Source organism: Oryza sativa, chromosome 12 (assembly GCF_034140825.1).
Source record: "Oryza sativa Japonica Group chromosome 12, ASM3414082v1".
NCBI classification, from domain to species: Eukaryota; Viridiplantae; Streptophyta; class Magnoliopsida; order Poales; family Poaceae; genus Oryza; species Oryza sativa.
In genome coordinates, this window is record NC_089046.1 from 2,261,315 (window position 1) to 2,287,847 (window position 26,533).

The 26,533-nt window shown below is 44.5% G+C and overlaps 3 protein-coding genes and 1 pseudogene across 5 annotated transcripts; 2 read left to right on the forward strand and 2 right to left on the reverse strand.

The window, feature by feature from the left end:
* The first annotated feature begins 645 nt into the window (after positions 1-645).
* LOC4351491 (peptidyl-prolyl cis-trans isomerase FKBP42) lies at positions 646-4,049 on the forward strand. The gene is made up of 7 exons (XM_015763134.3): positions 646-862; positions 1,781-1,960; positions 2,077-2,166; positions 2,546-2,730; positions 2,835-2,957; positions 3,036-3,188; positions 3,537-4,049. The coding sequence occupies exons 1-7, from the start codon at positions 808-810 to the stop codon at positions 3,861-3,863; spliced, it is 1,113 nt and encodes a 370-aa protein (XP_015618620.1). The 5' UTR covers positions 646-807; the 3' UTR covers positions 3,864-4,049.
* A 2,681-nt stretch (positions 4,050-6,730) lies between these two features.
* Positions 6,731-9,644, forward strand: LOC9267342 (uncharacterized; annotated as a pseudogene).
* Positions 9,645-9,972: 328 nt separating this feature from the next.
* Positions 9,973-14,482, reverse strand: LOC4351493 (pyruvate kinase 2, cytosolic-like). The gene is made up of 16 exons (NM_001423321.1): positions 14,214-14,482; positions 14,017-14,113; positions 13,826-13,923; positions 13,529-13,684; positions 13,212-13,289; positions 12,960-13,091; positions 12,651-12,731; positions 12,415-12,486; positions 12,242-12,331; positions 11,919-12,063; positions 11,755-11,843; positions 11,521-11,616; positions 11,311-11,378; positions 11,128-11,227; positions 10,936-10,995; positions 9,973-10,544 (listed from the first exon to the last, which is right to left on the reverse strand). Exons 1-16 carry the CDS (start codon positions 14,280-14,282, stop codon positions 10,392-10,394), a joined length of 1,584 nt encoding a protein of 527 aa, NP_001410250.1. The 5' UTR covers positions 14,283-14,482; the 3' UTR covers positions 9,973-10,391.
* A 1,349-nt stretch (positions 14,483-15,831) lies between these two features.
* Positions 15,832-21,954, reverse strand: LOC4351494 (leucine-rich repeat receptor-like protein kinase PXC1). Of its 3 annotated transcripts, none has more exons than XM_015763110.3 (6): positions 21,627-21,954; positions 21,322-21,431; positions 20,045-20,150; positions 19,456-19,703; positions 16,930-18,549; positions 15,832-16,834 (listed from the first exon to the last, which is right to left on the reverse strand). In XM_015763110.3, the coding sequence occupies exons 5-6, from the start codon at positions 18,527-18,529 to the stop codon at positions 16,116-16,118; spliced, it is 2,319 nt and encodes a 772-aa protein (XP_015618596.1). In that variant the 5' UTR covers positions 18,530-18,549; positions 19,456-19,703; positions 20,045-20,150; positions 21,322-21,431; positions 21,627-21,954; the 3' UTR covers positions 15,832-16,115. The 3 variants fall into 3 exon arrangements, with proteins under 3 accessions (XP_015618596.1, XP_015618595.1, XP_015618594.1); XM_015763109.3 differs by having other exon boundaries at positions 21,524-21,954; XM_015763108.3 differs by lacking the exons at positions 19,456-19,703; positions 20,045-20,150; positions 21,322-21,431; positions 21,627-21,954 and adding an exon at positions 18,638-18,743.
* Between the last annotated feature and the right edge of the window lie 4,579 nt (positions 21,955-26,533).

Here is a 26,533-nt window from a genome sequence, read left to right on the forward strand (position 1 = left end):
AAATTTCACGTGAATAGTTCTGTTTTCTATTTTTCTTGTATCATTTTTTTTCAATTCTAATTTTCTTGTGACCATTGTTTTGGGAGTTTCTACAGATCCCTATAAACCAGCTATTTTCTCATGATCTTAAGCTTCCAAATAATTTTTTTTATTTTTGAAACATTTTTAATCTATAATTTTAAAAATAAACCCTTCCAAACTTATTTTCAAGATATAATCTTTTTGGCCATGCCAGTCGAACTAGCGTGGCAAAATAATACTACCACACCGGTCTCACTATCATGACAGTGTTATTTGGCCATGCCGGTCTTGCTAGCGTAACAACGTTATCTGATCACACTGCTCTCGCTGTCATGATATTACAAGATTGTCACGGCGCTGCAGGTGGTGTGTCAGTGTTGTTTTGCCACTCCAGAGCGTGGCCTAAATGTTCAGATTTTGAAAATAAGTTTTTGGAAGGGTTTATTTTTAAAATTAAAAATAAAAAAGGTCAAAAAAATATAACAAAAATTCAACAAACAGATCCATAGTAGCACATGGACCATACTGAGTAGTTGGGCTTGGCAACGAGTTAGAAGTTGAATGAAGCCCACGAAGGTACGAATGCGGCTCGTCATCTCTCTCATCCACCTCTCTGTCTTCGCTGCCGTCCTTGGACTGGATGGACCACCCAAGTGAAAGTGAAGAGGGAACACCACGTCGTCGCGCTGCACGATCCCCCGGTGAAGTGCCGAGCTAAGCTCTCGTCTCCTCGAGCCATCCGCCTCCAAATCCGCGGACCAGCCGCCTGCCCGCCGTCCCGCACCGATGGCCGTGCTGGAAGAAGATCCGGCCCCGGTACCCGCCGCCGATTCTACCTCCGGTGAGTGAGTCTCCCGCTTTCTCTCGCACTCCCTACACCCTGGGGGCGTGTCTGTCTTGTGTTTGGTGTGGTGAGTTGGATCGGTTGGTTCGGCAGGCTGTTGTTTTGAATCCCCGTGCGGAATCGTAGCATATATGTGCTTTTTTATGGGATTCGGAAAATTAGGCGCCTTTGGTTGTAAAATGTCCGGTTTGGGTTTAAACTAGATTCAGTCTCTTGAGGACGCCAAATTCATCTCAAATTCAAATCATTTTGCAGTTTGCACCTTGCCGAATGAACCCCGAATGCTCGAATCAAGTGCTATCGAGTGTGCACTTCAATACTACTGGAGTAGTTTGTAAGCAGTTAGGCGGGATTATTATGGCATGACAGCATATTATGTCATATCCCGTTGATTTTGACGATAGTACCGACAATTAGTTCTGATAAATCTGTCCAATTTTCTGGAGTTGCTAAAAGTCTCTAAGATTTATACAAGTGCAATGCAATTATGTAACGTACCAACTAAACAGTAACCTAGCTGTTCTTGGCACATGATTCATGCTTTACAGGGTTAGGTTATGCTACTTGATTGAGTAGTTGACACTACACCATATAAGTACATAGGCATAGATGGTGTAGCACTGGGACCTTTGGCCTATGGTGTTTCTAAGCAAAACAGATGTAAATACTCCTGTATCCATGGGCGCACATCTAGAAAACTGTAAGTATATCTTCCGTGTTGGGTTAGTCCCACATCGAATGATGCGCAATCCTTTTGTGTATTCCCCAAAAAACTGGGGCGCATCAAATGTTTGATGTTGGATGTAGTTCACAGTACTTTGAATCTCCTTTATAAAATGGCCACACTACAGAACAGTGAATTGTCTTATTCAAGAAATTCAGTACTATGTCTGAACATGTGTTTTGGTTGTTTAGGTGCTAGCGATGATGAGATAACAGTGGAAGAAACTTCCTTTGTGCATACTGAGCCTCCTCAAGATGGCACTGCTCCACCTGTGGTTACCTCTGATATGGAAGTCCTTAATGATAAAGTCAAAAAGCAAGTCATCAAGGAAGGCCATGGCAAGAAACCCTCAAGGTTTGCCACATGCTTTGGTAAGTATGCCATAAGTAGTCAGTTTGTTCCATTTGCTTAGGATTGTGATTAGAATGAGGATAATATATTATACCTGATTTTGCAAATTATTTTTTTCCCAATCTTTGTCTTGCAGTTCACTATAGAGCATGGGTTCAAGGTTCTTCGCACAAATTCGAGGATACTTGGCAAGAACAGCATTCAATTGAACTAGTACTTGGAAAAGGTAACACTAAAGTTAATTCCTTTATTTTATCCTCAGCTTTTCTGTGCACATATGCATATCATCCGTAAATTCCATGAACTCAAACAGCTTACTTTGCATCACATAGTTCCATAATGCCAATCAAAATGAGGTTTTTGAGGGGGAAAAAACTTTTCCCACCAGTAACTTTCCCACTTGCCTCACCTTGCAAAGGCTAAAGACGAAGTATGATATTTCTATTGCTAGTAATTTTACCTCCTCTTTTTCATGCCTCAATAAATCTGCTGGACAGGGTAACTAGATAACTAACCGAGTAGTATTGTACGAACAGACGTGAGCATCAATTACACTTGCCTTTAGTATAAATCTTTGAAGCTTTTTTTTTTCTTCTCATCAACAGAGAAAAAGGAAATGACTGGTTTAGGCATTGGTGTCAGTAACATGAGAAGTGGGGAGCGTGCATTGTTACATGTTAACTGGGAGCTTGGCTATGGGAAAGAAGGAAGCTTTTCATTCCCAAATGTCCCTCCAATGGCAGACCTTGTATATGAAGTTGAACTTATTGGGTTTGATGATGTCAAAGAGGTAGGATAAATATCCCTCTTATCACCCTTGATTTTGATTTTTTTTAAAAAAATATTTGTGAACCAAAGGTTCCTAGGAAGCTTACAGATAATGTAAAACTACAGGGAAAAGCCCGAAGTGATATGACAGTGGAAGAAAGGATTGAAGCAGCAGACAGGAGGAAGATTGAAGGCAATGAATATTTCAAAGAAAAGAAGTTCGAGGAGGCTATGCAGCAATATGAAATGGTTAGTTGTCTACTGATGTCATTCTTCAGCTATTGTAAGATGCTCAATCATAATCCCCCTAGCTGTTCTTCTTTACAGGCAATTGCATACATGGGGGATGATTTCATGTTTCAATTGTTTGGGAAGTACAGAGACATGGCCTTAGCTGTGAAAAATCCCTGCCATCTCAACATGGCCGCATGCCTGATCAAACTGAAGAGATTTGATGAAGCTATCGCACAGTGTACAATTGTATGTTATTCTTCTACATTGCATAAAATTTACTCTTACACTCATGCTTTAACATTACATGTATAACACAAGAAAAAACTGAATTTGATTTGTCATTCAGACACTAAAAATTTGCAAAATAAATATGGAAAACAGGCATATGGCTAAAGCAGGGAGAAATATTTGTCCATGATTCTTCATGAAAGACACTCTTCTGATCTTAGTGTACTTGTGTAATCTTTTCCAACTCATTTGTGTAAAACAACCATGATTTTGGTTTTGTATTGATTCACGGACCTGTTGATTGACCATTTGAATAAGAATCAAAGAATTGCTGATCATGATCAACTGCATAATCTCATTCTTCAGGTGTTGTCAGAGGATGAAAACAACGTGAAAGCGTTGTTCAGACGAGGAAAAGCTAGAGCTGAACTTGGTCAAACAGAATCAGCAAGGGAGGACTTCCTGAAGGCCAAGAAGTATTCTCCAGAAGACAAGGAGATCCAGCGCGAGCTTCGGTCGCTCGCGGAGCAGGATAAAGCTCTGTACCAGAAACAAAAGGAGCTATACAAAGGTCTGTTCGGGCCAAGGCCTGAACCCAAACCGAAGGCGTCAAATTTCCTAGTTCTCTTCTGGCGATGGCTGGTCTCCTTAATTGGCTATCTTGTTAAACTGTTCAAACGCAAGGATGAGTAGGGATAGGACATGTTTTACTGGAAAAATTATGCAGTATTGACCATCTTGTACTGTAGGTTGGAAATTCGAGTTGTGCAGCACGCAATCGGTGTCAAATATTGTTGTTAGAAACTCCTGACATTTTTGTGCTTCGTGAGCATTGGAGCTATGGTTCGTATAGAGCTTTTAACCTTTTGCTTGTGGGTACACTTTTTTTGAACAATATGTGGCTTGATGCTATAGTTTCTACTCAAGGCGAGTAGGCGACAACGACAAGGCGTCCCTTGATTTCATTTATTTATTTGCGTTGATGTTTAGAACTTTTAGTCCATTAGGAATACCTTGAAGGGAAGGTTTTTATCTTTTGCAAATTACCTTCGAATGAAGTTTGAAATAAGCATTGTTTGCCTATGAATGCAAGGGATTCCTTCACTCAACGTCAAGGATCCATTTGCTTTCATCGGAGGAACAGCACACTCACTCCCTTTCTAAATGCAGCACTATTTATTTTTTTTCTTAAACTTTGATCGACAATGTTTATTTAATTACTTAGGTAAGTAAAAATGAAAAGAGTGATAATAGATGACCCATCAAAAGTACTTTTAGCATGCTTTTTTATATTTGTCTAATTTATATAAATATTTTTTAAAAAAACGAAAATAAATTAAAAGAAGTTAAGGATGCCGTATATTTAAACCCGGGGTAGTATGCAAAATTCATTCCCACCAAACGTACATGATCAATACTCAAATGTAAAATCATACGAAACAGTTCAATTTAACAAGAAAAAAAAACATAATGCTGTGCCTATTTATATTGCCGGAATGACCAAAGGAGGTCATTCAAAGGTCATTCAATGTAATTAAGATGGAAAGAAAAAGTTACAAGAAAAGTTTTACATCGACAGCTGGCAGAAAGGATGTACGTTTTACATCGACAGCTGGCTGTCGAGAAAGGATGTGCACCAGAGCACACGCCCCAAACCATGTGTCAACCGTCCAAACACACACTACAGAGAGGAAAGCCAAGCACCGAACCGGCCATCACTATGCGAGACCGATCGCCACCGAGCTAACGACACCACTACGACACGAAGACTCCAAAACAACGCCCTCACGAGGGTCACGACGCCAAAAGACGCCGACGTCATCCATCCAAAGACTGGACAAGGTTTTCACCCAGAGCTCCTTGCCGAGGGAGGAGGGATACCTCAACAGTGCCCTCAAGAGGGTTACTATGCCCGAAGGCAAAGTCACTGTTGGCCCAAAGAATTGGGCTAAGCTTTCGCTCGGAACCCCCTACCACCATGGTACGTCACCCAATCCGAATCCACCATCTGAACATCGGCAGCACATGGCTTCCGCCATACCCGACCGACGCCCCTCTGTCGGCCGGCTTCATCGAACCACCATCCCTGAGAACTGGCCCAGGACCTCTCCGTTCCACCACCCGCCGGCCTCCTCGCCAGATCTGGCCGAAGGAGAACCCGGGATTGGATGGCATTGCTTCAGCAGCCTGAGCTTCTCCCGCTAACAAGCTGCCGCCTCAATCCAGCTTAGAAACTCCCCACAGAGAAGGGGAGGAGCTCTAGGAAGGGTGAGGGTGCTGACCGGCAACGAGGAAGACGACCTATCGCCGCCAGCTCCCTTAGCACAACCATCTGGGCCTGCGCCGACGCCGGAAACATTGCCGCTTTGGCTCCGGTGCCACCCGCCGGCGCTCCCATTGCCCGGCCGCCGCTCCCCACCTGGCCACCACGGCGGCATCGGTTGCCCAGCCACCGAGGCCTGGCCGCTCGCGCTCACACCGGCGAGGCACGGCCGCCGCGCCCGGAACACCGCCGCCGTGCCGCTTGGCTACGCGCACCGCTGCCACGACGGCCGCACGTCGCCTAGCAGCCTCCACGCCTGGGACGGCGCTGCTCGGCAGAACGCCAGCCATCACCGCTTCTGACGTGGAGGAGCAGAACGCCCGTCGTCGCCGCCTCTGACGCGGAGGAGGGAGAACGCCAGCCGCCGCGCCCCACCACCACGGCCGCACGCCACCACGCCGCTCGGCAGCCGCGCGCCGCCACCACGGTCGCATGCCGCCCAGCCGCCTCGCGCCGCCGCCGCGCCAGCTCCAGGCGGGGGATGGCCGGATCCGGCCTTGGGGGCGCCGGATCCGCCGCCTCCCCACACATCCCCGCCGTTGCCGCCTTTGACCACGCCGGTGGGGAGCTTCGTCATCATCTCGTCCACGTCGCGCCGAGGAGGGAGAACGCCACAAAGAAGGCCTCGCCGCCGCCTTCCCTGCTCGCTGCCGGCTTTGCCGCCGGCAAGCTCCGGCGGCGGCGAGGGGGGGGGGGGGGGGGAAGGGATGGAGGCGCGGGCGGCTAGGGTTTTTCGCTCCCCGAGCCGCCCGCGTGAGATAGTATTATGTGGAAACTGTTTACTTAAGGCATTTTACCAAAGGCAAACTGGTGATAAAGGAAAGGTAGGCTCAGATAGTCTAGCCCACTTAGAAAATTGCAGAGATGAAGATAACCTTTGCTGAAACGGACGTCGCGACCAGTCTCACAAAACTGAATCAATAAATCATGATTATAATGTTCAAATTGAATGATCAAGCTTCCTAAAGGGATGTGATAACTTTTTTCCTCTTACATTCTGTATCTGTATCAAGTGTGAAGCTCTGCCTTAGCAACTTATTAATTCTACTTGGAAATTGTTATAGGTGTTGTAGAATTAGGCAGGAATTCATTTTTTTAATTCACAAATAACCCTTTTTTTGTAGTTCCCGCAAAAAAACAAGTGAATATACTTCTTTGATAGTATATTCTAGCATTGCAAATCCTATCATTACTTCTTTCTAAACCTTTTCTCTTTGTATTAAGTCTTGATATGGCTATGGCTTCCTCCATTGATTGGTCTGAATAATTTCGTCATTACAGGATGTACCAAAATCATTGGGAAGTGACCAGGAAGATGTTAGCTACCTAACTTGCAAGCAAGAACAATTTTCACAGATGAGATTTCTCTCACGCCAATCCAACCGGATTGCATCCTCCGCCGCCAATTGCCTCCAGATTCTATTAGTCAAGTAATTCGTTACAAGAGTTCGAGTATTAATACAGCACCACTCACTCACGCCACCTCTCCTCTCTTGCCAGCTACTTAGCCCATTCAGGCCCACTCAAAAGTTTGTTAGGAAACCTGGCCCGCTTCCTCTGTGGTGATAAGTCCTTCCTTCCTCCTTCGTTCTCATCACCATCAAACAGAGTCTTGGCGCCATTGTCTTGCGGCAGAGCATCATCACCATCATTCCTGACAGAAGACTGGTCACTATTTACTAGTGTGGATGAAAATTTGAACCATGTTCGAACTACAAACCACATTGAAACTTGTAAGTCCACAGGTCCTAATGATGCAGCCATACTTGACCTGTACAAAGAAACTGAGCTGGTTGATGCTGTACACATGACACAAAGTTCTTCAGAAAGTGTGCAGAGCCCTTCTGATATGTTCTCAAATAATGAAATGGTGAGTATTTTTGCTATTTTGAGTTTGCTATCACCCCCCTCTTTTTAATTTCATGTGATGTACACTAATGATCAGTGATCAGAACTCTTCATTTGAAACAGATGAAAATCATTCAATTAAATCTTCAAGCGATAGGACTTTGATTGATTTCTACCATAAGCTGAGGGAAGAAACACTGACAGTAATATTTCGGAATGGGAAGGATTTTAAGGTCAGTAACCACTGATTACATTCAGTTGATAAATCACTGGTATTTTTCTGTTTGTAATTTTGCAATTCATTTGATAACATTTTTTTTGAACGGAAAACAACACAAGATAGTGCCTTTTCATTTGATAACATGGAGTCCAGAAGAGTTCTATGCTTTCTAATGAAAACAGGGAAGTTCAGCAATTGCAAGGGAGATTCAGGTGTGCTCCGCACTCAAGCACTTGAAACTATTGTTTGGCACAAAAAAAAATGAATTTAATATAGTCCGTCATTTAAACATTTTCCATAATCTCCAGGAAATCTGTGAGAAACTACCTGAAGGTTTTTGTATAGAGGAACATACTGCAAAGGATGTATTCATTTCTGAACTGCTTGACAGTGCCAGAGAGGTTCATTTGAAGGATTTTGAGGAAGAATATCATTTAATAGAAAAGATACCGATGGTATGCATTCTCCTATGGGGAATATAATGTTTCGGCACACTGCCTATCTTATTACTAGTACTTGTTAGGAATTACCTCCTTGAGCTAGACCCAAAATAAACTATTTCATTAGATGGTCAAATCTTGCAATTTATTCTCAAGTTACTCGAGATCAATACACTTGTTTTGTTAGGTGGATAGCATGTAATAATCACATGCACAATTTTCTATAAGTGATAAACATAATTATGTGGAAATGAATGGATTAGTGCTTTTCCATATTCCGCATTAGAATTGCCTCCTAACTGATCTGTAGATTATACAAAACAACGAAAATCTGTAGATGGCACACAACTAATTTTTCTTTGTTTCAGTATACAATATGTGCAGTTAATCTTGCAGTTTACCATTCTACCTTCTGCTTCTTGTTTTCGTGGGTCATAATGCGATCTTTCTTGGGTTATTAAATTTTTATAATTCTTATCTGATACTCAAATATAAGCACTGGAAGACATGAGTTTGGCAGTTGAACTCTACAAGCACAGCGTGTCAACATTACATACCTTGGAGCAAGCATCCAAGGAGGAGCAACGTGATTACGTCCGTGCCTGGTACAGAATGCTTCTGTTCTGTGCTCAAGAATTGCAGCATGGTGTGGTGCTTTGGCAAGAATCCTGTCAATCAAATGTCTGCAGCGTAGTAATTTCCCAAGGTGCAAAAACTTGGAACAATGAGCAGAGCTTATCATTTCCTTTCTCACTGATCATTTAAAAGAAGATTGACTATAACATGCTTTCTGCTGGTTTCACAGGTGGCCAATTCTTTATTGCTCTTGGGGAGATTTACAGAGTTGCACAGATTCTAAATTTATCCTTGCAGTCCTTCAAGCCCTGGGTTCTTGCTGATCCTGGAATGGTGAGTAAAATGTTGGTTTGTTGGGACGGCTGCCTGAATGCATGGACTAATAATGGTCTAGGAACGGCTCTTAGAATGGTTGTTGACAGCAATAACTTAGATGCACCTGTTGCTAAAGTTCTTCTCGAATCTATCATTAAAATTGACGAAATTGAAGTGGCCACTCTCCAATGTTCCCTTCCCAACAGCAAGATGACATGTAGGCATACCCTCCTGCCGACTAGTGTTTTACCAGGTAATACTTGTCCTACAGTGACGTCTTCAAGGATAGGAACTTTTTAGCTATCAGATGTTTCTATCAACCAATTAATTTACTCTGTTCGCTTCATGTAGGAATGGAAGTGATCATTTGGGATGGTGATCACTATTTTGTTAAAGTTGCTAATCTGTGGACTAACCGGATATCTTCTGACCCTCCCCAGTTCAGCCATTCGTGTCACTTAAATAAGTGATTCAATCAACAATTGTCTTCCTTTTTAAGTTACCTGTCAATATCTAAGGATGTCCTAAAGAGGAAAGTTGTGACCTCTTCTGATAGAAGCTTCAGAAGATACTGGGTATCATCAGGTTCTCCTGCACAATTGTTTCTGGATGGTCAATCCATTGTAATTAGTAGTATTTGTCGATGATCATTCTTTTGTACAAGTAATACTTTTAACCATTTTTTTTCCGTAGTGCTTTGGCAAACGGCAACGGCACGAGTATAGTGAGCCAAAATAATTTTCATTTAACTTTCACCGTGTAAATCACTGTTTAGACTGCAGTACAGGACAGCACATTCAAGTGTAAAACCCGCGACTTGTAGATTGGAAACTTCAAAAGTTGGTATAGGAGAGAGATGAAGTTGTAGGAGCTAATTACAATCATGTCAGCTGTTTTCCGTGATTTTTTTCTGTAATGGCTGTGGAGCATGAAATTTACTTGTATTGACTAGCTGCCTGCTCTTTCCAATTTGATCTGCGGAACCATGGCAGGATTGTACTCGAGAGTTGGCATTACAAGGCAATTTTTTTATTGGTATGAAATGTGTAAAGGATCAAGCAAGTGATCATGTGCTTTTGAGACAATACTACTGCATATTCCTTGAAATGCTCGAGTTTCGTACATGGTGGGTGACCGTGGGATCAACCATCGATTGTCCCTTGTCAGACTCAGATGAACACTTTGATGGACGTCAAGTAGCATTACGAAAAATCCATGAAAAATAGGTCGCATCGACCTTTAAAAGGTTTCAGTACCAAAATTCATTATTCCCTTTGCCCATCTAAGTGATACGATACAGAAATACTGCGCAAATTTAATTTCCTTAACTAAATCATAATGGTTTCAAGCTGTAAGGCAAATCCTATGAATACACCATAGGAAAAACTGCTCATTTGAAGCTATAGGATTATACATAGCCAAGAAGCAACGTTTTTGGCCTAGTCAAAATCTGGCAAAACATGCCATAGTATCATCGACGACGAGCACAAGCTGCTTGTCTAATCGTCCAGCTCAATGATCTTCACAACCGAGGAATCTCCCACCTTCTGGCAGACAACAACGCGATCATGCGACTTTATCACACCAGAAACTTTACCGTGGTCAAGAGCAACCTTCAAAACGGATTCATTTGTAGCGTTGGTTGATTCAGCCTGAAAGACGAAGTGAAAGATGATTACAAAATTTGCACCCGAGAATAATAGCACTTAATAAGCTGGCTTATTGCGCCTAAATGGTCTCTACAAATCAGCTTATCAAGTTCAAGAATATTTCAGTTAACAATGCAGGAAGCATACCAGTTGTTTTTACGTTTATCATATATGAAGTGTTAATAATTGTGGAACATGATGCAAGCAAGAAAGCTATCATGTTAAAATTTGACGCTTCTATCTACTAAGCTTTGTTATATTGTAATGTATTAGAAATCTGAAAAAGCCCCCATGACAAGGCCAAGCCTTTCAATTGCAAGAAAATAAATCCACCAAGTATGTTTTGCATGAATATTTTTGCAATTTCTGTAGTCAACAAAGAAGCCAAACTTACTGGATGCCTCGGATCAGCAAGCATCGGAAAGAGGCCTCTAACTATGAGCGATTGTCTTGCCTGCAGAACAAGGATACAAGAAATATGAGCTACAACAGCTAAGCGTTAACCAAACAAGACAAGCTAAACATCTGTATAGAAAGTTAGAAACAGATCATGGACATAGTAGAAAAAGAAAGGCTGATCACGTACTTCAAATGCGCCAGTGAAACTCCACCTCAGTTGATTTGTTTTTAGACGAGGAATGACAACAGATAGAACAGGCATGGTTGGCCTATACTTGGCAATTAGCCTGCAGATAGTACAGATGCCAGATTAGAGATGATATTAGTTTTCCATTAAGATACAAACTTATCTTATATTCAGTCTTTCTACCTTGCAGCACGTCCAGATGATGTGAAGCAAATTATGACAGACGCCTTCACTTTAATAGCAGCTCGCACCTAGAAAATAGTGAAGGAACCAGTTCAGACTAAAAAGAAAATGCTTGCCTCATAGACTTAAATCAATGGAATATGAGAAAATGTGTTCCGTGTGAACAGCATTAAATGAAGTCTGAAACATGAAAAGAACCAAAGAACACACCGCAGAGGAAGCAATAGACTCCAAGTGGGTCATGGGCTCCCCCACATGTTTCACAGTTCTCTTGAAGTATAAATCTTGGTTGAAGACCTTCTCAGCCTGCAAAACAATGGATGTCATATGCCATTAACTTGATGATGCTAACAAACTAATACAGAACGAAAATTGGGCAGAAATGATTTTGCCTTATACATGTTAAACATTGTAAATAAAAACATATTTAGGAAGAAAATTCACCTCAGCACAAATTTTACCCACTATTGAAATAGTCTCAACTGGGTATAAACCACGCAGAGTCTCAGCACCAAGGAGAATGGCATCACTCCCTAAACAATAGAAGTATGTTAAACTATCAGAAGGCAATTGAAAATTTAACATTACCAATAGCTCAAACAACTCACCGTCAAGCACTGCATTTGCCACATCCGTAGCCTCTGCACGAGTAGGCCTGAGGTTGTCAGTCATACTGTCTACAACACGAGTAACAACAGCAGGCTTTCCAGCCATGTTGCACTTGTGCAGAGCAGACTTTTGAAATAAAAACACCTACAGTATGAGCAGCAAAGGTCAAAGAGCAAAATAAATAAAGTATAACTAAACCAAAGACAAGTATTGCACCATAATTTGAGAAAACTACAATTCTTGTTAATAAGGTACTAAGTGTAGCGGATGTACAATTAAGCAGTGCCTTCTGATGTGCTCGACGTAAGCTAGAAATACTAACCTTTTCAGGTGGAAGATCAATTCCAAGGTTTCCTCTTGACAGGATGATACCATCAGCTTCTTGGAGGATTTCATCAAAATTATTCAACCCCTGCAAAAATAGATAGGGGGTTGATAGGCTGTACAACAAACAGAAGCTGGCTCAGAGATGTTAAAAGTGCATGTTGTAAATACCTCCACATTCTCGATTTTTGCAAAAATCTGGGTCTGGCTAAGGTCACCTAACTTTGAGAGGAATTCACGTGCCTGTATTGAAACGAAAGATGTCAGCACTGTTTAGAACTTCCTTTTCAAGTACCAAATGAAAACATACAGGAGATCACATATTTGGATATAGCAATGCCATGTTTTCAATGAATGGTTACTTCCAAGGACAAAACACCGGGAACGTTGAGAAAAAAATGTATTACCTGTCGCACATCTTCTACATGTCTTGTATAAGAAAGAGAGAGGAAGTCAATCTTGTTTGGGGCACCCCATTTTCTGATAACCTGAAAGCAGTACATGCTCATAAGCATTTAAGGCATCGGACAGATTTTGAGTAAGGTGCTCCAAAAGGAAAAATATATAACATTTTACTTAATTCCATAAAGGACAGATTTTGAGTAAGGTGCTCCAAAAGGAAAAATATACAACATTTTACTTAATTCCATAAAGGAAGACATCAAATACAAATACATAAGGAGATACATATCACTATTCTGAAATGAGTTCCTTACCTCCTTGTCCTCATCAGATAGGGTAGGTAAGTCGATGTGAATCTGCGAGCAATGCAATGTGAAGAGCGACCCAGCCAGAGTTGCTGTGTTTTTTATCACACAGACCACATCATCTCCTTTAATTTGAGAAACCTAAACCAGACAAATTAGAGTTTTGGTATCGGAAAATGTGGGCACAAAGCAAATCCTACTGACAATGACATAAGAAAAAAAAATGCAGAACGCTAAGCGCAGTATGCCGAATATTTTTACCTCTAACCAAACTGAAGTAGTCTCACTGCCTGTGAACAAGTATTGCCCAACAAATATTGTGTCACCTGGCTTCACAGCCTGCAAACAAAACAATAAGTCATTTTTTATATATCAAACAGAGCATATGCTGGAAATCGCAGTGACAAAATAGCAAGTTCCATAAAAGAAGGACCTATCTATTTGCAACCATTCATACACAGCATAATAAGATTTTGCATAAATAGCACTGAAAGGTACTCCTACCTATGCGCTTGCAACCATTCATGCACAGCGTAATAAGATTTCGGAAAAAAAAAAGAACTGAAAGGGAGTATTACCTTAGCAAGCCCAGCGAAGTTAATTGGCAGCACTTGTGAGGAGGCCTCCTGCCCCTGGTCAGGGGTGAGAATAACAGTGCCGTTCTCCTCGAGGGAGATGGAGGCTTCGCTCTTGTTCACCACCTGCAACTCTGGGCCGACCGTGTCAAGCATGACCTGCCAATGCCAATGGAGTAGAGTACCCAAAATGTCAGTATGCAAAAACAGCAAAAGCAAACACTAAGAGACCATGACCGTGAATGAATCAAATCGAATCGAATTGCAGTAAATCTGAAGGCGGTGAGGAGGGGGGCTCACCGCGCAGAGCTTCTTGGTGGACTTGATGGCGACCTTGAGGTTCTCAAGGGTTTCCTGGTGGTACTCGGCGTCTCCCCACGAGAAATCAAATCGGGCCACTGCAATTCGCACCACACAACACCAACACCAACACAAGAAGGTTAAGAACAGCTCGATCGAGCAGGAGATGGCGAAGCAAGCAGATTGGTTACCCGACATGCCGGCCTTGAGGCAGGAGGAGATGGTGTCGACGGAGCGCGACTTTGGCCCCAGCGTCCCCACGATCTTGGTCATCGCCGGGAAGAAGCTCTGTGCATTTTTTTCCCCGCAGATCAATCGAATTTAGGGTTCATCAACAAAAAAAAACCAAACAAATCTGAAGCGAAATCAAAGCATTCGAGCAACTTACGGGCTTGGATGGCTCCAGGATGGATGCCATCCTGATGGGCTCCTCCAGCAGCAGATTCGTCGAATGCATCTTGCCCTTCTTCGCTTCGCTCCTCCTCGGATCAGATCGAGAAAAAAAATAAATAAAAACCTAACGGCGGCGGTGGCGGCTCTTGTTCTTCTTCCTCTCCAAGCAATCAAGAGAGAATGGCCTTCTCTCTCTTTAAATCCTCTTCTCTAATTACAGCGACTCCGCCCTTTAAACGTGGCGCCTCCAAGAAAAGGGAAATCTCGAAGAAAGGGTTAAGTAGTGATAAAACGAGCTGCGAATAAACGGTGGATGGTGACGCGCCGCGCCGCACGCGGGTTTGGACCCGCCGCTGGGTTAGCTCTGGACCGTACGATGCGCCGCGATGGATGGATGGATGGATGGGTGGTGGTGGGCCGAGCCGCCGAGACTGGTCCGGCCCATCAAAACCGTCTGGTGCCAGCGTGGCGGGCCGTGTTCCGATGCATCGGTCAAACTCTTTCCGCTTTTCTTCTACGCTTCCAATGGACATGGTCTTCGTGGTCTCGTGGGGACCACTGATCGGTCTCTACAGTGTCTACATGTGTTTTTGTTTTTTTTTTTTCGTAAGGAATTTTGTTTACGTTTACCTAACGATGTCAACGTAGTTGTCGGCTCATTTTTTTTCTTTTTCGTCCTGGACTACCATTTTCATACAAGATGCTTCTGTTTGACCGGATTGTTCTGTTTCCAATAGACTACTTTTAGTCTTCTAGAACAGATACGAATTTGTATTTGGCTTAGCAGTTGGCATTAGCAAACCTATATGTCATTGTTTTATGAGGCAGGATTGCTGGTCATTTTTGCTACTGGTATTGATTAATCAGGGTAGCTCAATCGTTCTTTCGGAAAGCATCTGTCTTATGTTCTCAACTCACCCCTTCCGTTTCGTGTTAATAGTATGTTTTGTAAAAACAATTATAACAAAATTGCTTTAAAAATCATATTAATTCTTTTTAATCATGCGTTACTCTATCACACCACTTTGCGTGTAGAGGGATGGTTCCCAACCTCCTCAAGAAGAACACAGGCTAACTAATAGAATAATAATGCAAATGCTAATTTTCAACCGAAATAGTACTATAGTCTACAGTCATCGTCTGGCGTGAGCATGCCATGAACTTCACACCCCAAAATGTTGTACAACATACGCAATCCGCTTCAAAGAAAAAAAAAGAACAAAATGATGATGTGATAGTAGTAGAAGATTGCCCATATTCTCATTTTTATAGCATTTTAGTATGTCACAAAACGACATTCGCTAATAGAAACAAAGAAACAACCATACCGACTACTTCCTTCATCCAAAAATAAGTAAGTATTTTTAGCATATATCAAGTCAAATATTTATAATTGTGACTATTAATAGCAAAAAAAATAAAAAAATCAATAATGTAATTGATGGTAATTTATCATTAAATAAACTATAACAATATACAACTCTTTTTATTTAAAACATTTTACTTTTTATTTAAAATATTTTACTTTTATATAGATATTATTGATCAAACTAGTATCTCGAAGACTGTGTCAAAGTTAAAAATAGAGGAGTATGACAAACGCAAACAGAGTATAGCAGCAACTGCCAGCGTTCTCCAGGAGCATGCATTCGACATCATAATCCAAAATTATCTTACAAGAACACAAGCACCATCTTCCAAGCACAGGCACATCGACAATTCGACATTTCAGCAGAAGTGAAAAGCAGCTCAAGATAATACCAGCTGCAGTAGCAATTTCAGACTTCAGAATGCCAAGATCGAGCAGAGCATCATTTCAGAAATCAGAAAAAATGCAGCAGGCAGAGTTGTTCAGAATTCAGAAAAGAAGATCAATGAGGAGGAGGATGATGATGAGCTAGCAGCTGAGACGACCATCTCCGTCGTCAGTGGTAATGCCGATCGACGGCGACATGGTGGAGATGTCCCTGTCCTCCTCCGGGAACGGCGACTGATCCACCGGGATGCTCTCGATCATCCGCACCACGTCGGCCATGGATGGCCTCTGCTCCGGCTGCGGCGTGACGCACGCCAGCGCGACGTGCAGCATCGCCACCATCTCCTCCTCGATGTCCTTGTACCGGAGCAGCTCCACGTCGAACACCTCCGCCGTCCACTCCTCCCGCACCACCGATCGCACCCACTCCGGCAGGCTCACCGCCGTCGAGCACCTCTTGTCTTTCCTCTGCGCGTCTGCGGCGGCGTCGGCGGCGACGACCGGCGACGGCTGCGGGTACTGCGCCGGCACCTTCCCGGTGAGCGCCTCGAGGACGAGCACGCCGAAGCTGTACACGTCGGCCTCCTGCGACAGCCGCTTGTTGTCCTCCTGCTCCGGCGCGATGTAGCCTCCGAGGCGGGCAATGGCGTGCGCCGGGCTGAGGAGGAGCGCCAGGCCGAAGTCGGCGACGCAGGCGACGCCGTTCTTGTCGAGCAGGACGTTGGTGGACTTGACGTTGCCGTGGGGGATCGCCGACGTGCGGTACTCCCGGTGGACGCATGCCAGCCCGCGCGCCGCGCCGAGGAGAAGCCTCACCCTCGTCGTCCAGTCCAACGGCGACTCCCCCGACATCCGGTGCCCTGACAAACACAATCAATGGCGAGATCGAGCTCATCGTGCCACTCTCATGGCGATTCACAGCTAGGAGGAGGAGACATCAGACATGGATGTGTACCGTGGAGGCGGTCATGGAGGTTGCCATTGGGGAGGTAGTCGTAGATGAGGAGCTTCTCCTGCTTGGCGTAGTAGAAGGCTCGGAGGGGGACGAGGTTTGGGTGGCGGAGGCGGCCGATGAGGTCCATGTAGCGGTGGAACTCGTCGCGGGCGCATGGGTTGGCGTCGCGCAGCCGCTTGACGGCGACCATGCGGCCGTCGCTGAGGACGGCGCGGTACACGGTGCCCAGGCTGCCGCGGCCGACCATCTCCGCCGACGCGCGGAGAAGCTCCTCCAGCGCGAACCTGCTCCTCCTCCCGTGAGGCTGGTGCGGCGCCGCCGTCCAGCCGCCGCCGGTTGCCCTCCTGCCGGCGCTGCTGTCGCTGCCGCCTCCGTCGTCGTCGTCGTCGTCCTCGCCGCCGTCCACCCCGAAGAACACCAGCTTGCTGCGCGCGCCGTCGCTGTCTCCGCCGTCGTCGCTGCGCATGCCGGCGCTGCCTGGCCGGCCTGGCTGCACGCCCTTGCCTTGGCCGAACATCCCGCCGTCGTCGTCATCCTCCAGGCCGACGCGGCCGCCTCGTTTCCTCTTCTTGGGTGGCTCGCCGCCGCTCTCGCCGCCGGTGCTGCAGCAGCAGGACGCCACGAGCAGCGACAGCATGGCGAACAGGAAGAGAGCATTGCCGACGACGATGCCGGCAATGGCGCCGGTGCTCAACCCCCCCTTGCCGGGTCCGTCGCGCGACTCCGGTGTGGCCAACGCCGGCGAGGACGAAGCAACCGACGACGACGACGCCGCCGGGTTCGATGGCACCACGGACTGCGGCGACGACGGGACGGAGGGTGACGTCGGGGCTGGCTCGCGCGGCATGAAAGAGCACGCCGGCAGCGGCGGCGCCAGCCCGCAGAGGCCGGCATTGCCGGCGAACGAGGCGAGGCCGAACTTGGCGCGCATGGCGTCGGGCACCCTGCCGGAGAGCTGGTTGTTGGAGGCGTTGAACTCGGCGAGGCGCGGGAGGGCGGCGGTGACGTCCGGGAGCAAGCCGGTGAGGAGGTTGTCCTGGAGCTTGAGCGTGAGGAGGCCGGTGAGGTTGGCGAGCGCGGCCACCGGGATGGCCCCGCGCAGGCTGTTGTCGGCGAGGTCGAGGCGGAGGAGGCGGAGGAGCCGCGCGATGGCGTCCGGGATGGCGCCGGAGATGTCGTTGTGGGAGAGGTAGAGCAGCTTGAGGTTGGGGACGCCGAGGAGGAGCGTGTCGAGCGTGCCGTTGAGGCGGTTCCCGCGGAGGTCGAGCGCCCGGAGCTCGCCGAGGTGGGAGAGCGGGTCGAGCGGCCCACGCAGGTCGAGCGACGGCAGCGACAGCGACGTCACGCGGCGGCCGTCGCCGGAGCAGCCGACGCCGATCCACCCGCCGGCGCAGGCGTTCGAGGTGCTCCAGTTCGCCGCCAGGATGCCGTGCGCGTCGGCGCCGTTCCGGAAGATGGTGAGCGCGTCGGTGTCGCTCGGCTTCACCTCCGGCTCCGGCTGTGGCACCGCCGCCGCCGCCGCCACCGGCATTGCCAAGCTCGATGCAACCGCCATGATCGCCAAGAACTCCAAAGAACGCAACAACAGCAGCATCGCCATTGTCACCACTGTGCAGCTAGCTGCGAGCACAAGAGCACAGATGATTCTTTTAGCTAGAAAGATTCAAGATTGGCATGGAGGAAAGGGATCACTCAATCACAGGCTCACAGCCATGATCTCTGCTACTGGTACGACCCCCATCGATCTGCATTGGGTGAAGAGAAGCATCGTGTGCTTTCCTTTCTTTCACTTTTGATTTTTGAATTTTTTGATCGATTTTTGAAGCGAGGATAGAACGGTTTTATTGTTGCTTCGGTAAGTGTGAGATGAGGAGTGGTCGCGAGAGCTGTGGCGCCAGTGTCAGATTGACAGTACTGGATGCTTCCACTTTTCACTTTTGCTCTGTTCTTGTCTGCTCCTAGGCCCCTACCAATGCAGATGCAGGCCAAACTGTTCACCAGTTCACCTACACAAACCATCTCGGGCTGGTTTGGTTTGAGGAATAAATTAGACTTACCAATATTTGTCAATTTCAACAGTGTTTAGTGTCTATTTGGTTTGAATCCAAATTTTGGCATGCTTAAGAAAATATGCCATTTCAATAGTGAACTTAGGCTATTTTGGCTTCAATCCAAACACAATTTTGACTTACCAAAATTAGTCATGCCAAAACTTGCCAAAATTTGGCATTGACAAAATTTGGTAATACCTATTTAGGCCACAGACCAAACCAACCCCTCATCTCACAGCAATGTCAAAAGCTATTTCCCCTCCAAAACTAATTGTGTTTTACTCCCCTAAAATTGACCTTGAAAAAACTGTACAATTATTAAGCTCACATACTCTATTTGTCAGATAAATGGACCTGCACTTTACAGTGGCTGGCTAAACTGCGTCAGGCAGCTGCAACCTGGAAAAAGGCAAGCTGGTCCATGGTTTGGCAAATGATGCGGTGATGGTGATGGTAATAGTAGTAGTGATCTTACCGCAAGAAGAGGAGGAAGAAGAAGAGAAGCAGGGCCAAATCCTTGTCCTCTTTGGCAGCGTGACAACAAAAAGCTTGGACGAGGCATCATGTCGCGCCTTTGCCTTTCTCTTTCTTTACCTCTTCTTTTCACGCTAGCCCCCCTTCTCTCCCGCAGTTAGCGCAAGTTTGGACAGAGCAGCACCGCAGTTTAATAAAGTAGCCTCCACAAAATGTTGTTCAGACTTCCTAATTCCAGCATATTAAATCCTGGGAAGATAAACACGAATGGTTAAGTGAAACTGGTAGCAGGCTCTCTCAAGTCTCAAGTAAAGCAATGCTAAAACAGAACATCAGCTAGATGTTCATCCAGTCTAGCAACAAAGTACACAATGTTGCAGCAGAAGTTTTGAGGTTGGTCGTTGTTACTTAAACAGATGTCATTAGTTCCAAAAGGGAATTGCAAATAAGCTTTCCTTCTGCTTTGACGATTGTGTTAAATGGTTATCAAAGTTTTGTTCCAAAGCAAGGGCACAGTTGCAAAGGAAAAAAAAAACAAATAAAGAGATATAAAGACAGAGTAGGAGCATGAGGGGGATCATAGAAATTACTGCAACTTTGTTATCAGCCAGTAGTTTAACTCATCTCATCATCACAACTTTGCTTCTTTCAGTTTCATTGTCCATCCTGCTTTTTTAGGTTACATTATCAAGTATCCTGCACCAAGAAAAACATCAATGCCCATCAGTAGCTCAAAGAACTTAGTCAAAGTTGAGTCCAAAGAAAAGGCAGCAAAAGAACCTTGAGCAGTTGAGATCACAAAAGACGAAATTTTCATGAGCTCACATCTAATCGTGCTAAAACTAAGACTGGCTGCAGAAAACTTCCAATTGCTTTTTGGGCATTCATCCAATTCATTGTACAATTAAATTCAAAAGGTAAAAAAGAAAATCAATCGTAGCATTGCACCCTGCGCAGTCTAAGTTGTATGGGAGAACATGATGGTAAAAGTACGCCAGCAATCATGAAGTTCACTATAATCAAAGTACAAAAATAAAGTGATAAATCAGCAATGTAAAAGAACATGCCCAAGTGGAGATGGAAGTAGGCCGGCCCGGTGAGAAAAACAAAGGATTGCAGTAGGCAGAAATACGCAGGAACACATCAACAATGTGTATCTATGCAAATAGTCAGTGGGGCTGTCTTATGTTAGTATGTTCTGCACTAAAATCCACTTTAAATCTTAGCCTGGGTATGAACGGGCTACTAAGCTAAGGAATCAGTGACTTTAAAAGATAAAATGAATTCATATGTGATCAAGATTGTTTTGAAGCAAATATCTTCTATACTCTCGTATAGAGTGCATTTTTCTGTTGCTACAATTAGGATTTACAAAGCTAAAAAAATATTGCTTTCATGATGAAGTTTTGGTTCTTCAATAAGCTGAAATCCTAAGTATACCTTGCACGCAAAAACAGAAGACTAACATTTAACCTTTCAAGAAACCTTTCATTCCAATCAAATCTTTCATACCCTACTGACTGTAGCATCTCTACCACCATATTAAGGATGTGTTTAGTTTACGTCAAAATTGGAGGTTTGATTGAAATTGGAATGATGTGACGAAAAAGTTGGAAGTTTGTGTGTGTAGAAAAGTTTTGATGTGATGGAAAAGTTGAAAGTTTGAAGAAAAAGTTGGGAACTAAACCAGCCCTAAGATATAAAGCAATAGGTAGTGTTGGCTTTAGATTTTAGAATGCTTGACAGTTCATTCTTTTTGCTGGGCTGGCGATGCGTTCGTTGGCCGAAGTTTGTCAAGAGAAAAACGGTTGACAAATTTTCCAATGAGTTCAAATAGTTGCCTCGAGAATACTTTGTTCCGGTTTACCATCAGTGCCCAGCAAAGAGCTCTGCTTGCGCAAGAGCTCCTCCTTGTTGTGCGCTTTGACCTTCTCCATCCAGCTCTCTAGCAGTCCAGCTTATAGCTCGTTCTTTCATCTGTACATCATGTCATCATCATATCTCATTTGCAAAATGGGATGGAGTATAAGTTTGAAACAAAGTATGATGAAATAGGAGAACACATGTACCAACTCAATCATCAAAGAAACACATAGCGCAGGTCAGGTAAGCGTAAGATTTCCACTCAGGCAATTCAACAAACAAGTCATGTGCGAGGGGTGAACAATGTACCGGGGCCTTGCCCCGTGTACTGCTGGGACTCCAGTGGGGCGCAGGGGTTGAAGTCGAGAAGCCGCTTCATCACGGCGACCAACCACGTGACCGTCGTCTCCAAGCACGGCGCGAGGCGCGGTCCCCAGGCAAGGTTGCCCCCCTGCCGTCTGCCGGCCATCTCCGCTGACCACTCTACAGTTGAGGGAAGAAACGGCAGTGGCAGGTGCAATCGGCTGCTGGTGGGTGGGTAGGGTAGGACACATGGCTGGCCGGCGGGGATCATCGGCGGCGAGGCGGAAGAACGTCGTCGGAGTCGGATGGGCACGCCGTCGCTGAAGGCGTCGTGGGGGGGGGGGGGGGGACTCTAGAGCAGTATCAAGGGCTTTTATGCTATAATCCTGACCGCTGAGGATGTTAACGGTTAAAATAAGGGATATTTATGCAAATATCTGGACTGAAAAGGGGGGCTTCTTAGAAAAGATCAGGACCTATATGTTGCTAGAGTTAATATCAGGGGTTTTTGTGAAAAACTCCGAGATTGGGTAGGCCTAGATGAACAGATAAAAGGCCCATATATTTGCGGGCCAATGTACCAGTCTTTCTCGTATGTTAGTGGGCCGGTTTGATTCCAAATTAAACTATGGGACGGTGTACTGTCTCAACGGTATAGTTTATAATTTATACTTACCAATCACTCACCGATTCTTTTTCTCTCTAAAAGCGTGTCGTGTGCTGTCCTTTCACATGGAGGCTGCCGACTAGTGATGACTGACGAGAGGTCTCTTTTCTCCTACAGTACAAAATAGCTATGAAATACTCTAATACAGCACTACTTCTACACCTCTTTAGGTCCATATGGGTCTGACACCTGGTTCAACTAGTAAAGTTAGAATTAAGCACTAGAGCTAGTAGCATGAGCCTAAACAAAGCATGTCAGCGGCATGTGAGCAAGTTTGGTTGTACTTTCTGGCCTAGCTATGCATGGTCCATCTTTTTATTTGATTGTTGAATAGAAGTATATAACCCATAAATATTAGAATTAGTGGTATCACATCTGAAGTCTCGTACCATCACACCCTATATTTAGTATCAGATCCTCTACTAATATGTATCAACCCGGTATCTAGGTATTAGATCCGTTACTCATAGGTATCAAACCCGACCTAGGTATCGAATCCGGTACTTATAGGTATCAGACCCAATACCTAGGTATTAGACTTGGTATTCATAGGTATCATACTCGGTACCTGGGTATCCGACCCAGTACGTACAGGTATCGGAACTGATACTCATAGGTATAAGATCATATACCCGATACCCGGGTATCCGATCTGATACTCATAGGTATCATGCGCGATACCGGATCCGATACTCATAAGTATCAAACCTGACCTAGGTATCGAATCCGGTACTCATAGGTATCAGACCCGATACTTAGGTATCAGACTTGGTATTCATAAGTATTATACTCGGTACCTGGGTATCCGACCCAGTACGTACAGGTATCGGAACTGATACTCATAGGTATAAGATCAGATGCCCGATACCCGGGTATCCGATCCGATACTCATAGGTATCATGCGCGATACCGGATCCGATACTCATAAGTATCAAACCTGACCTAGGTATCGAATCCGGTACTCATAGGTATCAGACCCGATACTTAGGTATCAGACTTGGTATTCATAAGTATCATACTCGGTACCTGGGTATCCGACCCGTTACACATAGATATTGGAACAAATACTCATAGGTATGAGATCAGATACCCGATACCCGGGTATCCAATCTAGTACTCAGGTATCAGACGCGATACCTAGTTATCGGATCCGGTACTTATAGGTATCAGGCCGGATAACTCAGCATCAGATCTTGTATTTATAGGTTTCATACCTGGTACCTAGGTATTCGACCCAATACCTAGATATCAGATATGATAATCTAGCATCTATGTATCACATACTAGAGTTTCTAAGATGTGGTATAACTAAGAGCCCAACATGACATATCTAATTAGAATAATCCATTGTATCCATGTATAATCTAGGTAATTATTTGTCTGGTCTAATCCGTGCATGGTATAGGACACAACAAATAGATGCAACTCATCTTAGACACGTAGCTAGGCTACTAGGCTCCGCCATAATAAGTACCCTACATAGCTAGGGTACAGGTCTACTAGTAGCTATCTGGGTTACCCTGATACGGCTGCATAGTCACGTATCCGTATCGGATACGGCAACGGATACGGATACGTATCGGATACGCTCCGATACGTATCCCGTACGTATCCCACATATTTGCGATTTCCAAAAAAATAAATAAATCACGATACGCCAGCGATACGCCACGACCTTCCTCCGTCTTCGCTCGCATCAGGGATGCGCCACCTCACGAGCTTCCAACCTGATGGCTGATGCCTCTCGTGCGTGCCCGGCGTTGCCGCCGGACGCCGGCTGCAGCCGCGCGCGTCGCTGCCGTGCGCGGGGCCACAACGTCCCCTACGCGAGACGGCAGAGCCGCCGCCGCCAGCCTGGTGGTGGCGCACCTCTTTTGCCGCCAACCTCGAGGCCAGAACTGTTGCCGGCTTGCCGCGTGACTGCGTGAGGCACTTCCTCCGACGCCGGCCGCCGGGCATAGCGGTGGCCAGTGGCAGGCTAGTAGCATCGAAGCACGGAGCAACTTTTTCTTTCTTCGCTTGACTGCCTGGCCGGGTAATCCATTATCTTCAAAAGTTTCATGCTTGAATCTGCTGTGCCTTTCTTGTTTTCCTTAGGACAAAGTACTATCGTTTTTATTAGATACAAGTGCTAGTGCATCTAGCAATCCTAGAGGTTACTGCTTAGTGCGGCTTCTAATGTTGATGCAAAGTCATCAAGAAATATATGATTGAACTATTAATATGTGGTTTTTGGGATCTTAATCGCTTGTTAATTTGAATTGCTTATAGAAGAGAAAATTGCAGAATATTGATATGGAATCTGCTACACTGATACTAGTATTATATCGCTATTTCTTTATAAAAGTTCCTTGATTTTTTGTATTTTTTTTATATATAAATGCAATTTCCTTAATTTTTTTTGTGTATATATATATATATATATATATATATATATATATATATATATATATATATATATATATATATATATATATATATATATATATATAGGACACTCATATGGGGCACCATGGTGCCCGGGCACCATGGTTTCAAATGCACAAAATCACTCAAATTTTTCAAAATTTTCTAATTGTGAGTATATACCTAGTTATAAGAATTTGATTCGTACCTATACCTATCAACAAAACAACTCAAATTTAACTTTATTTCACAATCCATGATTACATACCTAACTAATTATATGTATGGATGCTATATACCTAGAATCAAAATCTAACAAAAATAAGTTCAAATTCAGTTCAAACTTGCTTTGAACTAGTTAGTAAAAGTAGTTAATGTTAATACCTAAATAATTAAAAAAGTTTCATACTCATTTGAATTGGTTATATACTCAATTTCAACAATGGTGCCCGGGCACCATGGAGCACCAAACAAATTTACTATATATATATATATATATATATATATATATATATATATATATATATATATATATATATATATAAAAGCGTATCCCCGTATCCTTGTTTTTTTGGAAAATGCCGTATCCCGTATCGACGTATCGTGTATCCATATCCGTATCCCCGTATCTAGGTAACGTAGGTAGCTATTACAGGGATTTGGCATGCACAACAAGCTAGTAGTACCTCCAGTTTTATTTACTAGCTAGGCTAGTATCAAAGGCATGACTTAGGCATGCTGGGTACTAGCTAGCTGTCAGGAACAAGACTATACACTGATACACACAACAAACCTGCGTGATGATAATTCTAGCAGCACACGACATACTCGGGAGAAGCCGGCACGCGGGGCCGCGGCATGAGGGATAAGTGGTATACTGTTCAACGGTATACCGTTGTGTAGTCTTTCTCTATCATTGTTAACAATGATAACGATTCATATTCCGAGCTTAGTCTTTCAAGTTACAAACACGTAACCGCTCAGAAATAGATTTATTCTCGGTTGTTGTTAGCATGATTTTAAAACTAATAAACGGTGTTTATATATATATAATATCAAATAAATCTATTTTTTAGTTTGTAATAATTAAAACTCAATTAATCATATGCTAATGTCTTTCTCGTTTTGCTTGCTGTGACTTCATCTTCTTTTTAATCAATCTCAAACACAACCAGCATATTTGTTGATATTTCCTACTATCTCCAATCTAAAATATAATAATTTGGTATTAGATGAGACATCCAGTTCTATGTTATTATATTTTGGAATGTAAGGAGTAGAAGATTACGCCGGAGGACCAAATGACTTCTCCTATGATTAGCTGCTACCTGTTCTAATTATATCTCCTTGGTTCTCCATCCATGACTGGGATAGGGCTCCATCCATGACATGGGATACGATATACGAGTTCACTTGTAGTAGAGCAGTAGAAGAAGCCATCAGCTGGGGCGGGACTTTCTCTATCCCTCTCGCGATACTCTGAGATCCATTGAGAGTTTTTCCTCTTTCTTCTTGACCCCTTTTCCTCCTCCTCCGATCCGGTGGTTCGCCGCTGATGAGGGTAGGGAGAGGGGTTGGCCTCCTTACCCTTAGGCGATAGGATGGTCGGATATATTCCGTGTAGGGTTCATTCCGTTTTCCTTTTGTGTGTAGTGCAAGGGATTCACCGGCGTCGAGCTCCCTTGTTCCGGTGGTCCTCTATGGAAGGTGCTGCTGAAGATCTCCTTAGTTGTTGCCTGCTTTTGGGTGGCTTCCAGGTTTGCTCTCACGTTGTTCGCTGCTTGAAGGGCAATAAGTCTGCTTCTCCGGCAAGCAGGTTGGTGTTTCTGTTGAAGGTGAT

Excerpts from the sequence above, each read along its gene's own strand:
- LOC4351491 (XM_015763134.3), top strand. The coding sequence starts at position 808 with ATGGCCGTGCTGGAAGAAGATCCGGCCCCGGTACCCGCCGCCGATTCT. Across the intron at positions 863-1,780 it reads CGCCGCCGATTCTACCTCCG|GTGCTAGCGATGATGAGATA; the intron begins GTGAGTGAGTCT and ends TTGGTTGTTTAG. Across the intron at positions 2,958-3,035 it reads CTATGCAGCAATATGAAATG|GCAATTGCATACATGGGGGA; the intron begins GTTAGTTGTCTA and ends TCTTCTTTACAG.
- LOC4351494 (XM_015763108.3), bottom strand. The coding sequence starts at position 18,680 with ATGCAGATCGATGGGGGTCGTACCAGTAGCAGAGATCATGGCT. Across the intron at positions 18,550-18,637 it reads CAGTAGCAGAGATCATGGCT|CTAGCTGCACAGTGGTGACA; the intron begins GTGAGCCTGTGA and ends TTGTGCTCGCAG. Across the intron at positions 16,835-16,929 it reads CCTCCATGACCGCCTCCACG|GGCACCGGATGTCGGGGGAG; the intron begins GTACACATCCAT and ends TGTGTTTGTCAG.
- LOC4351493 (NM_001423321.1), bottom strand. The coding sequence starts at position 14,282 with ATGCATTCGACGAATCTGCTGCTGGAGGAGCCCATCAGGATGGCATCC. Across the intron at positions 11,379-11,520 it reads AGTCTATTGCTTCCTCTGCG|GTGCGAGCTGCTATTAAAGT; the intron begins GTGTGTTCTTTG and ends ACTATTTTCTAG. Across the intron at positions 10,545-10,935 it reads TTGCTGATCCGAGGCATCCA|GCTGAATCAACCAACGCTAC; the intron begins GTAAGTTTGGCT and ends TTCGTCTTTCAG.